This window comes from Atractosteus spatula, assembly GCF_055471065.1.
Source record: "Atractosteus spatula isolate fAtrSpa1 chromosome 10 unlocalized genomic scaffold, fAtrSpa1.hap1 SUPER_10_unloc_1, whole genome shotgun sequence".
NCBI classification, from domain to species: domain Eukaryota; kingdom Metazoa; phylum Chordata; class Actinopteri; order Semionotiformes; family Lepisosteidae; genus Atractosteus; species Atractosteus spatula.
In genome coordinates this window covers 3049333-3061614 of record NW_028296612.1, presented here as the reverse complement: position 1 = coordinate 3061614, position 12282 = coordinate 3049333, and the positions used below count along the sequence as shown (strand labels likewise).

The window sequence follows — 12282 nt, the reverse complement described above, 5'->3', positions numbered from 1 at the left end:
CCTGGGTCTGGGCTTCAGCCTGGCCTGTGTGCTGACTGACCTGTCTCTCTGTCTCTCTCTCAGGCCCGTCTCTGGCTCCTGGGCCTGGGCTTCAGCCTGGCCTGTGTGCTGACTGACCTGTCTCTCTGTCTCTGTCTCTCTCTCAGGCCCGTCTCTGGCTCCTGGGTCTGGGCTTCAGCCTGGCCTGTGTGCTGACTGACCTGTCTCTCTGTCTCTCTCTCAGGCCTGTCTCTGGCTCCTGGGCCTGGGCTTCAGCCTGGCCTGTGTGCTGACTGACCCGTCTCTCTCTCTCTGTCTCTCTCTCAGGCCCGTCTCTGGCTCCTGGGTCTGGGCTTCAGCCTGGCCTGTGTGCTGACTGACCTGTCTCTCTGTCTCTCTCTCAGGCCCGTCTCTGGCTCCTGGGCCTGGGCTTCAGCCTGGCCTGTGTGCTGACTGACCCGTCTCTCTCTCTCTGTCTCTCTCTCAGGCCCGTCTCTGGCTCCTGGGCCTGGGCTTCAGCCTGGCCTGTGTGCTGACTGACCCGTCTCTCTCTCTCTGTCTCTCTCTCAGGCCCGTCTCTGGCTCCTGGGCCTGGGCTTCAGCCTGGCCTGTGTGCTGACTGACCTGTCTCTCTGTCTCTCTCTCAGGCCCGTCTCTGGCTCCTGGGCCTGGGCTTCAGCCTGGCCTGTGTGCTGACTGACCCATCTCTCTCTCTCTGTCTCTCTCTCAGGCCCGTCTCTGGCTCCTGGGCCTGGGCTTCAGCCTGGCCTGTGTGCTGACTGACCTGTCTCTCTGTCTCTCTCTCAGGCCCGTCTCTGGCTCCTGGGCCTGGGCTTCAGCCTGGCCTGTGTGCTGACTGACCCGTCTCTCTCTCTCTGTCTCTCTCTCAGGCCCGTCTCTGGCTCCTGGGCCTGGGCTTCAGCCTGGCCTGTGTGCTGACTGACCCGTCTCTCTCTCTCTGTCTCTCTCTCAGGCCCGTCTCTGGCTCCTGGGCCTGGGCTTCAGCCTGGCCTGTGTGCTGACTGACCCGTCTCTCTCTCTCTGTCTCTCTCTCAGGCCCGTCTCTGGCTCCTGGGCCTGGGCTTCAGCCTGGCCTGTGTGCTGACTGACCCGTCTCTCTCTCTCTGTCTCTCTCTCAGGCCCGTCTCTGGCTCCTGGGCCTGGGCTTCAGCCTGGCCTATGGCAGCATGTTCACGAAGATCTGGTGGGTCCACACCGTCTTCACCAAGAAGGACGAGAAGAAGGAGAAGCGTAAGGTGAGGGAGTGAGACTGACCACCACGCTGACTGACCACCACGCTGACTGACCACCACCCTGACTGACCGCCACGCTGACTGACCGCCACGCTGACCGACCCACTGACTGACCACCACCCTGACTGACCCACTGACTGACCACCACCCTAACTGTCCCACCCACTGACCACCACCCTGACTGACCCACTGACCGACCACCACGCTGACTGACCGCCACCCTGACTGACCGCCACCCTGACTGACCGCCACCCTGACTGGCCCACTGACCGCCACCCTGACTGACCCACTGACTGACCGCCACCCTGACTGACTGCCACCCTGACTGGCCCACTGACCGCCACCCTGACTGACCCACTGACTGACCGCCACCCTGACTGACTGCCACCCTGACTGGCCCACTGACCGCCACCCTGACTGACCCACTGACTGACCACCACGCTGACTGACCACCACCCTGACTGACCCACTGACTGACCACCACGCTGACTGACCACCACGCTGACTGATCGCCACCCTGACTGACCGCCACGCTGACTGACCGCCACGCTGACCGACCCACTGACTGACCATCACCCTGACTGACCCACTGACTGACCGCCACCCTGACTGGCCCACTGACCGCCACCCTGACTGACCCACTGACTGACCGCCACCCTGACTGACTGCCACCCTGACTGGCCCACTGACCGCCACGCTGACTGGCCCCCCGCGCTGACGTGTCCGGGTCCTCCTGTATCCCAGCAGCACCTGGAGCCCTGGAAGCTGTACGCCACAGTGGGCGTGCTGCTGGCCGTAGACGTCCTGTCGCTGATGGTCTGGCAGATCGTGGACCCCCTGCACGTCACCGTAGAGGTAGGCGGTCCAGCCCCCTGCGGCGGGGCCCGGGGGGGGATGGGGGGTCGCGTTCGGCCCCCCTACTGAGGCTCTCTGCTCCCTGCAGGAGTTCACCAAGGAGGCGCCCAAGGGAGACATAGACGTGCTGATCCAGCCCCTGCTGGAGCACTGCAGCTCAGACAAGATGAACACCTGGCTAGGTACTGCACCTGTCTCACCTCTCTCTCTGTGTGTGTGCGAGACGAACACCTGGCTAGGTACTGCACCTGTCTCACCTCTCTCTCTGTGTGTGCAAGATGAACACCTGGCTAGGTACTGCACCTGTCTCACCTCTCTCTCTGTGTGTGCAAGATGAACACCTGGCTAGGTACTGCACCTGTCTCACCTCTCTGTGTGTGCGAGACGAACACCTGGCTAGGTACTGCACCTGTCTCACCTCTCTCTCTCTCTGAGTGCAAGATGAACATCTGGCTAGGTACTGCACCTGTCTCACCTCTCTGTGTGTGCGAGACGAACACCTGGCTAGGTACTGCACCTGTCTCACCTCTCTCTCTGTGTGTGTGCGAGACGAACACCTGGCAAGGTACTGCACCTGTCTCACCTCTCTCTCTGTGTGTGCAAGATGAACACCTGGCTAGGTACTGCACCTGTCTCACCTCTCTCTCTCTCTGAGTGCAAGATGAACATCTGGCTAGGTACTGCACCTGTCTCACCTCTCTGTGTGTGCGAGACGAACACCTGGCTAGGTACTGCACCTGTCTTACCTCTCTCTCTCTGTGAGTGCAAGATGAACACCTGGCTAGGTACTGTACCTGTCTCACCTCTCTCTCTGTGTGTGCGAGACGAACACCTGGCTAGGTACTGCACCTGTCTCACCTCTCTCTCTGTGTGTGCGAGATGAACACCTGGCTAGGTACTGCACCTGTCTCACCTCTCTCACTGTGTGTGCGAGATGAACACCTGGCTAGGTACTGTACCTGTCTCACCTCTGTGTGTGTGTGAGATGAACACCTGGCTAGGTACTGTACCTGTCTCACCTCTCTCTCTGTGTGTGTGCGAGACGAACACCTGGCTAGGTACTGCACCTGTCTCACTTCTCTCTCTGTGTGTGTGCGAGATGAACACCTGGCTAGGTACTGCACCTGTCTCACCTCTCTCTCTCTGTGAGTGCAAGATGAACACCTGGCTAGGTACTGCACCTGTCTCACCTCTCTGTGTGTGCGAGATGAACACCTGGCTAGGTACTGTACCTGTCTCACCTCTGTGTGTGTGTGAGATGAACACCTGGCTAGGTACTGTACCTGTCTCACCTCTCTCTCTGTGTGTGTGCGAGACGAACACCTGGCTAGGTACAGCACCTGTCTCACTTCTCTCTCTGTGTGTGTGCGAGATGAACACCTGGCTAGGTACTGCACCTGTCTCACCTCTCTTTCTGTGTGTGCAAGATGAACACCTGGCTAGGTACTGCACCTGTCTCACCTCTCTCTCTCTGTGTGTGCGAGATGAACACCTGGCTAGGTACTGCACCTGTCTCACCTCTCTCTCTGTGAGTGCAAGATGAACACCTGCAAGATGGCAGGTACTGCACCTGTCTCACCTCTCTCTCTGTGAGTGCAAGATGAACACCTGGCTAGGTACTGCACCTGTCTCACTTCTCTCTCTCTGTGAGTGCAAGATGAACACCTGGCTAGGTACTGCACCTGTCTCACCTCTCTTTCTGTGTGTGCAAGATGAACACCTGGCTAGGTACTGCACCTGTCTCACCTCTCTCTCTCTGTGAGTGCAAGATGAACACCTGGCTAGGTACTGCACCTGTCTCACCTCTCTCTCTGTGTGTGTGAGATGAACACCTGGCTAGGTACTGTACCTGTCTCACCTCTCTCTCTGTGTGTGCGAGATGAACACCTGGCTAGGTACTGTGCCTGTCTCACCTCTCTCTCTGTGTGTGCAAGATGAACACCTGGCTAGGAACTGTGCCTGTCTCACCTCGCTCTCTGTGTGTGCAAGATGAACACCTGGCTAGGAACTGTGCCTGTCTCACCTCTCTGTGTGTGCAAGATGAACACCTGGCTAGGTACTGTACCTGTCTCACCTCTCTCTCTGTGTGTGCAAGATGAACACCTGGCTAGGTACTGTACCCGACTCACCTCTCTCTCTCTCTCTGTGTAAGATGCATACCTGGCTAGGTACCTGTCTCACCTCTCTCTGTGTGTGAGACGCACACCTGGCTAGGTACCCGTCTCACCTCTGTGTGTGTGTGTGTGTGTGTGTGTGTGTGTGCGCGATGCACACCTGGCTTGGCTAGATACCTGTCTCACCTGTCTCTCAGCTCAGATCAGCTTGCCTCTGTTAACCCCTCTCTCTCTCTCTCTCTCAGGGGTGGTCTATGGTTATAAGGGCCTCCTGTTGTTGTTGGGGATTTTCCTCGCTTATGAGACCAAGAGCATCTCTACTGAAAAGATTAATGATCACCGAGCTGTGGGGATGGCCATCTACAACGTGGCTGTGAGTCTATCTGTATGAACCCCTCTCTCTCTCAGTGCAGTGTTCATGTACTGGAGTGTCCAGTCAGTGCGTCTGTATGAACCCCTCTCTCTCTCAGTGCAGTGTTCGTGTACTGGAGTGTCCAGTCAGTGTGTCTGTGTGAACCCCTCTCTCTCTCAGTGCAGTGTTCATGTACTGGAGTGTCCAGTCAGTGTGTCTGTATGAACCCCTCTCTCTCTCTCAGTGCAGTGTTCATGTACTGGAGTGTCCAGTCAGTGTGTGTGTATGAACCCCTCTCTCTCTCAGTGCAGTGTTCATGTACTGGAGTGTCCAGTCAGTGTGTCTGTATGAACCCCTCTCTCTCTCAGTGCAGTGTTCATGTACTGGAGTGTCCAGTCAGTGTGTGTGTATGAACCCCTCTCTCTCTCAGTGCAGTGTTCATGTACTGGAGTGTCCAGTCAGTGTGTCTGTATGAACCCCTCTCTCTCTCAGTGCAGTGTTCATGTACTGGAGTGTCCAGTCAGTGTGTCTGTATGAACCCCCCTCTCTCTCAGTGCAGTGTTCATGTACTGGAGTGTCCAGTCAGGGTGTTTGTGTGAACCCCTCTCTCTCTCAGTGCAGTGTTCATGTACTGGAGTGTCCAGTCAGTGTGTCTGTATGAACCCCTCTCTCTCTCAGTGCAGTGTTCATGTACTGGAGTGTCCAGTCAGTGTGTGTGTATGAACCCCTCTCTCTCTCAGTGCAGTGTTCATGTACTGGAGTGTCCAATCAGGGTGTCTGTATGAACCCCTCTCTCTCTCAGGTGCTCTGCATGATCACTGCTCCGGTCACCATGATTCTCAGCTCTCAGCAGGACGCCTCGTTCGCCTTTGCTGCCCTGGCCATCGTCTTCTCTGTCTACATCACTCTGGTGGTGCTCTTCATCCCCAAGGTGAGTCCACCCCTCCTCTTCCTCACTTTGTCTCTCTCAGCCTCGTTTTCCTTCTGATTGGACATGATTATCAGTCTCTACACCAGGTGTATCTATATAAGAGTCTGGATACTGTGAGTGTGTACAGTGTGTCCAGTCAGAGTCTGGACAGGTGAGTGTGTACAGTGTGTCCAGTAAGAGTCTGGACACTGTGAGTGTGTACAGTGTGTCCAATAAGAGTCTGGACAGGCGAGTGTGTACGGTGTGTCCAGTCAGAGTCTGGACAGGCAAGTGTGTACAGTGTGTCCAGTAAGAGTCTGGACAGGTGAGTGTGTACAGTGTGTCCAGTAAGAGCCTGTCCAGTGTGTCCAGTAAGAGTGTGGACAGGGGAGGTTACAGTCTGGGAGGGATGGGGTGTCGTGTCCCGAGCTGTGCTGCCCCCTGGTGGCGGTTCAGCAGACGTGCCTGCCCCTGTCCCCACAGATGCGCAGGCTGATCACGCGAGGGGAGTGGCAGTCCGAGCAGCAGGACACCATGAAGACCGGCTCGTCCACCAACAACAACGACGAGGAGAAGTCCCGCCAGCTGGAGAAGGAGAACCGTGAGCTGGAGAAGATCATCACCGAGGTCAGGGCGGGAGGGCGGGGTCCGGTCCACTGTCCAGTCAGGGCCGGTGTGTGTGAGCGTGTCCAGTCAGGCCCGGTGTGTGTGAGCGTGTCCAGTCAGGCCCAGTGTGTGTGAGTGTGTCCAGTACAGCTGGAGAAGATCATCACCGAGGTCAGGGCGGGAGGGCGGGGTCCGGTCCACTGTCCAGTCAGGGCCGGTGTGTGTGAGCGTGTCCAGTCAGGCCCAGTGTGTGTGAGTGTGTCCAGTACAGCTGGAGAAGATCATCACCGAGGTCAGGGGGGAGGGCGGGGTCCGGTCCACTGTCCAGTCAGGGCCGGTGTGTGTGAGTGTGTCCAGTCAGGGCCGGTGTGTGTGAGTGTGTCCAGTACAGCTGGAGAAGATCATCACCGAGGTCAGGGCGGGAGGGCGGGGTCAGGGCCGGTGTGTGTGAGCGTGTCCAGTCAGGCCCAGTGTGTGTGAGCGTGTCCAGTCAGGGCCGGTGTGTGTGAGTGTGTCCAGTCAGGGCCGGTGTGTGTGAACGTGTCCAGTCAGGCCCAGTGTGTGTGAGCGTGTCCAGTCAGGGCCGGTGTGTGTGAGCGTGTCCAGTCAGGGCCGGTGTGTGTGAGTGTGTCCAGTACAGCTGGAGAAGATCATCACCGAGGTCAGGGCGGGAGGGCGGGGTCAGGGCCGGTGTGTGTGAGCGTGTCCAGTCAGGGCCGGTGTGTGTGAGTGTGTCCAGTCAGGCCCGGTGTGTGTGAGCGTGTCCAGTCAGGGCCGGTGTGTGTGAGCGTGTCCAGTCAGGCCCAGTGTGTGTGAGTGTGTCCAGTACAGCTGGAGAAGATCATCACCGAGGTCAGGGCGGGAGGGCGGGGTCAGTGCCGGTGTGTGTGAGCGTGTCCAGTCAGGGCCGGTGTGTGTGAGTGTGTCCAGTACAGCTGGAGAAGATCATCACCAAGGTCAGGACGGGAGGGCGGGGTCCGGTCCACTGTCCAGTCAGGGCCGGTGTGTGTGAGCGTGTCCAGTCAGGGCCGGTGTGTGTGAGCGTGTCCAGTCAGGCCCGGTGTGTGTGAGTGTGTCCAGTCAGGGCCGGTGTGTGTGAGTGTGTCCAGTACAGCTGGAGAAGATCATCACCGAGGTCAGGGCGGGAGGGCGGGGTCCGGTCCACTGTCCAGTCAGGGCCGGTGTGTGTGAGTGTGTCCAGTCAGGGCCGGTGTGTGTGAGTGTGTCCAGTACAGCTGGAGAAGATCATCACCGAGGTCAGGGCGGGAGGGCGGGGTCAGGGCCGGTGTGTGTGAGCGTGTCCAGTCAGGCCCGGTGTGTGTGAGTGTGTCCAGTCAGGGCCGGTGTGTGTGAGCGTGTCCAGTCAGGGCCGGTGTGTGTGAGCGTGTCCAGTCAGGCCCAGTGTGTGTGAGCGTGTCCAGTCAGGGCCGGTGTGTGTGAGTGTGTCCAGTCAGGGCCGGTGTGTGTGAGCGTGTCCAGTCAGGGCCGGTGTGTGTGAGCGTGGCCGGTGTGTGTGAGTGTGTCCAGTCAGGGCCGGTGTGTGTGAGTGTGTCCAGTCAGGGCCGGTGTGTGTGAGTGTGTCCAGTACAGCTGGAGAAGATCATCACCGAGGTCAGGGCGGGAGGGCGGGGTCAGGGCCGGTGTGTGTGAGCGTGTCCAGTCAGGGCCGGTGTGTGTGAGCGTGTCCAGTCAGGGCCGGTGTGTGTGAGCGTGTCCAGTCAGGCCCAGTGTGTGTGAGCGTGTCCAGTCAGGGCCGGTGTGTGTGAGCGTGTCCAGTCAGGGCCGGTGTGTGTGAGTGTGTCCAGTCAGGGCCGGTGTGTGTGAGCGTGTCCAGTCAGGGCCGGTGTGTGTGAGCGTGTCCAGTCAGGGCCGGTGTGTGTGAGTGTGTCCAGTACAGCTGGAGAAGATCATCACCGAGGTCAGGGCGGGAGGGCGGGGTCAGGGCCGGTGTGTGTGAGCGTGTCCAGTCAGGGCCGGTGTGTGTGAGCGTGTCCAGTCAGGGCCGGTGTGTGTGAGCATGTCCAGTACAGCTGGAGAAGATCATCACCGAGGTCAGGACGGGAGGGCGGGGTCCGGTCCACTGTCCAGTCAGGGCCGGTGTGTGTGAGTGTGTCCAGTCAGGCCCAGTGTGTGTGAGCGTGTCCAGTCAGGCCCAGTGTGTGTGAGTGTGTCCAGTACAGCTGGAGAAGATCATCACCGAGGTCAGGGCGGGAGGGCGGGGTCCGGTCCACTGTCCAGTCAGGGCCGGTGTGTGTGAGCGTGGCCGGTGTGTGTGAGCGTGTCCAGTCAGGGCCGGTGTGTGTGAGCGTGTCCAGTACAGCTGGAGAAGATCATCACCGAGGTCAGGGCGGGAGGGCGGGGTCCGGTCCACTGTCCAGTCAGGGCCGGTGTGTGTGAGTGTGTCCAGTCAGGGCCGGTGTGTGTGAGTGTGTCCAGTCAGGCCCAGTGTGTGTGAGCGTGTCCAGTCAGGGCCGGTGTGTGTGATCGTGTCCAGTCAGGGCCGGTGTGTGTGAGTGTGTCCAGTCAGGCCCAGTGTGTGTGAGCGTGTCCAGTCAGGGCCGGTGTGTGTGAGCGTGTCCAGTCAGGGCCAGTGTGTGTGAGCGTGTCCAGTCAGGGCCGGTGTGTGTGAGCGTGTCCAGTCAGGCCCAGTGTGTGTGAGTGTGTTCAGTCAGGGCCAGTCCAGTCAGTGTGAGTGTGTCCAGTCAGTATGTGAGTCCAGTCAGTGTGTGTGTCCAGTCAGTCCAGTCAGTGTGTGTGGCCAGTCACTGCGAGTCTGTCCAGTCAGTGTGTGTGTCCAGTCAGTGTGTGTGGCCAGTCACTGCGAGTCTGTCCAGTCAGTGTGAGTGTGTCCAGTCAGTGCGAGTGTGTGCGAGTGTGTCCAGTGTGTGCGAGTGTGTCCAGTCAGTGTGAGTGTGTGCGAGTGTGTCCAGTCAGTCCAGTGTGTGCGAGTGTGTCCAGTTAGTGCGAGTGTGTCCAGTCAGTCCAGTGTGTGCGAGTGTGTCCAGTCAGTGTGAGTGTGTGCCAGTGTGTCCAGTCAGTCCAGTGTGTGCGAGTGTGTCCAGTTAGTGCGAGTGTGTCCAGTCAGTCCAGTCAGTGCGAGTGTGTCCAGTCAGTGCGAGTGTGTCCAGTGTGTGCGAGTGTGTCCAGTCAGTGCAAGTGTGTGCGAGTGTGTCCAGTCAGTCCAGTGTGTGCGAGTGTGTCCAGTCAGTGTGAGTGTGTGCGAGTGTGTCCAGTCAGTCCAGTGTGTGCGAGTGTGTCCAGTTAGTGCGAGTGTGTCCAGTCAGTCCAGTGTGTGCGAGTGTGTCCAGTCAGTCCACTGTGTGCGAGTGTGTCCAGTCAGTGCGAGTGTGTCCAGTCAGTCCAGTGTGTGCGAGTGTGTCCAGTTAGTGCGAGTGTGTCCTGTCAGTCCAGTGTGTGCGAGTGTGTCCAGTCAGTGCGAGTGTGTCCAGTCAGTCCAGTGTGTGCGAGTGTGTCCAGTCAGTGCAAGTGTGTGCGAGTGTGTCCAGTCAGTCCAGTGTGTGCGAGTGTGTCCAGTCTGTGTGAGTGTGTGCGAGTGTGTCCAGTCAGTCCAGTGTGTGCGAGTGTGTCCAGTCTGTGTGAGTGTGTGCGAGTGTGTCCAGTCAGTCCAGTGTGTGCGAGTGTGTCCAGTCAGTGCGAGTGTGTCCAGTCAGTCCAGTGTGTGCGAGTGTGTCCAGTGTGTGCGAGTGTGTCCAGTGTGTGCGAGTGTGTGTGAGTGTGTCAAGTCAGGGCCGGTGTGTGCGAATGTGTCCAGTCAGTCCAGTGTGTCCAGTGTGTGCGAGTGTGTCCAGTCAGTCCAGTGTGTCCAGCGCCCTGTCTCCTGTCCCTGCAGAAAGAAGAGAGGGTGTCCGAGCTGCGCCACCAGCTGGCCGAGAGGCAGGCCCTGCGGTCCCGCCGCCGCCCCTCGGGCACCGAGACCAAGCCCCACCCCCCGCCGGGGTACCCCCTGCCCCCCTCCTCCGACAACCACCAGCACGCCTTCCCCAACTCCTCCAGCCTGGCGCCCCTGTACCAGGCGCCGCTGTCCGACAAGATCGGCCGCAACAACTGCCACGCCAGCCGGCTGCACCTGCTGTACAAGTGAGGAGCCGCCGCCGGGGGGCGCTGGGGGGCGCGCGGGCGGGTGGGGGTCACCCGCGGGCAGCCCGTGTCGGTCCCGGTGGTGTGTGTGTGTGTGTGTGTGCGTGCGCGCGCGTGACTCTCCGGCTCGCCTCCCCCGTCGCGGGAGAAAACTGGGCGCGCGGCTCTGTCACGTGTGTCTCTCTCACTGTGTCTCGTCTGTCCCACTTTCTCTGTGTGCCTCTGTCTCTCTCTCTGTCCCTCTGTGTCCTTCTCTCTCTCTTTCCCTCTGTCTGTCTCTCTCTCTCGCTCTGTCCATTTGTGTCTGTCTCTCTCTATCTGTCCCTCTGTATCAGTCTCTTTCTCTCTGTCCCTCTGTGTCCTTCTCTCTCTCTGTCCTTTTGTGTCTCTCTCTATCTGTCCCTGTGACTGTTTCTATCTGTCCCTCTGTATCAGTCTCTTTCTCTCTGTCCTTTTGTGTCTCTCTCTGTCTGTCCCTGTGACTCTGTCTCTATCTGTCCCTCTGTATCAGTCTCTTTCTCTCTCTGTCCCTCTGTGTCTCTCTCTCTCTCAATTCAATTCAATTTCAATTCCAATTCGAGGTGCTTTATTAGCATGACCGATGGGTACAATCAGTGTTGCCAAAGCACATAAAAATTCACATGAAACAAAACAGAAAATAAAAGTAAAATAAAATCTACAGACATTTACAACAAAGACATGTCATAAAATATTTGCATATACTGTAGACAGATACTCTCTCTCTCTATCCCTCTGTATCTATCTTTCTGTCTGTGTTTTTTCTCTCTCTGGACTCGGTGAAACAGACACGGGCTTCACAATTCTACAATTATTAGAGTATACTCCAGTACTGGGGCTCCAGGAGAATATACTCCAGTACGCTGCCTCAGTAACAGAGTATACTCCAGTACGCTGCCTCAGTAACAGAGTATACTCCGGGACTGGGGCAGCAGGAGAATACACTCCAGTACGCTGCCTCAGTAACAGAGTATACTCCGGGACTGGGGCAGCAGGAGAACACACTCCAGTACGCTGCCTCAGTAACAGAGTATACTCCGGGACTGGGGCAGCAGGAGAACACACTCCAGTACGCTGCCTCAGTAACAGAGTATACTCCGGGACTGGGGCAGCAGGAGAACACACTCCAGTATGCTGCATCAGTAACAGAGTATACTCCGGGACTGGGGCAGCAGGAGAATACCCTCCAGTACGCTGCCTCAGTAACAGAGTATACTCCGGGACTGGGGCAGCAGGAGAATACACTCCAGTACGCTGCGTCAGTAACAGAGTATACTCCGGGACTGGGGCTGCAGGAGAATACACTCCAGTACGCTGCCTCAGTAACAGAGTATACTCCGGGACTGGGGCAGCAGGAGAATACCCTCCGGGGCTGCAGCAGATCACATTAGTACGTGCACAGACGCTGTAGTTCTGCCACAGAGGGACTCGGCTAATACCTGCAGTACCGCCTTCTGCCACTAGGGGGAGGGCGGGCGCTTCGTGACCACTGGTGTGCATGTGAGTTACATTTCAGTGTTCGTCTATCTCGGCTGGTTTCAGTAGCACAGCTCTGATCGTAACAGGGATAGGCTGTAAAGAAAGCTCTACTGTGTCTGTCTCTCTTTGCTGTTCTGTGGAATGTAACACCTCTCCTGTCACCTTTTTGATCTTTTTTGTGTTCTCAACAGTGATATTAATCAGAGTAAATCTTATTAACAGATAACGGCAGTGGTATCTATATCTCTAGTAAGGGTTCTCACATACTGTATTGTCTGTTGCTAGCCTGTGGTAAAACAAGGAAAATGTTTATAATGATATGTTATGTAATAAATAATGAATTAGTAAATAATAAAACTTTAACTGTTTTACACTACTGCTCCTTGTTCTGTTGCCTTTAATGAGTCCAAGCTCACTATGTGTTTGTGTGTTTTATCCCAGAGAGTGTGTGTGTCTGCAGAGTCTCCAGGGGTCTTTAAAGCAGGGCTGTCCAGTCCTGGTCCTGGAGGGGTCAGTGTGTGTGTGTCTACAGAGTCTCCAGGGGTCTTTAAAGCAGGGCTGTCCAGTCCTGGTCCTGGAGGGGTCAGTGTGTGTGTGTGTCTGCAGAGTCTCCAGGGG

General features: G+C 57.5%; 1 protein-coding gene across 2 annotated transcripts in view; it reads left to right on the top strand.

The window, feature by feature from the left end:
- Positions 1 to 12040, top strand: part of gabbr1b (gamma-aminobutyric acid (GABA) B receptor, 1b) — a 91280-nt gene extending 79240 nt beyond the window's left edge. Inside the window, exons 17-23 of one of the 2 annotated variants that reach the window (XM_088908225.1) lie at positions 1119 to 1235; positions 1980 to 2087; positions 2176 to 2269; positions 4447 to 4574; positions 5356 to 5484; positions 5947 to 6090; positions 9920 to 12040. In XM_088908225.1, coding sequence (XP_088764351.1) covers positions 1119 to 1235; positions 1980 to 2087; positions 2176 to 2269; positions 4447 to 4574; positions 5356 to 5484; positions 5947 to 6090; positions 9920 to 10171 — 972 coding nt within the window. In that variant the 3' untranslated portion in view covers positions 10172 to 12040. Of the gene's footprint in view, positions 1 to 1118; positions 1236 to 1976; positions 2088 to 2175; positions 2270 to 4446; positions 4575 to 5355; positions 5485 to 5946; positions 6091 to 9919 lie in introns of both variants that reach the window. The other variant, XM_088908224.1, reaches the window with a different exon arrangement.
- The last annotated feature ends 242 nt before the right edge of the window (positions 12041 to 12282 follow it).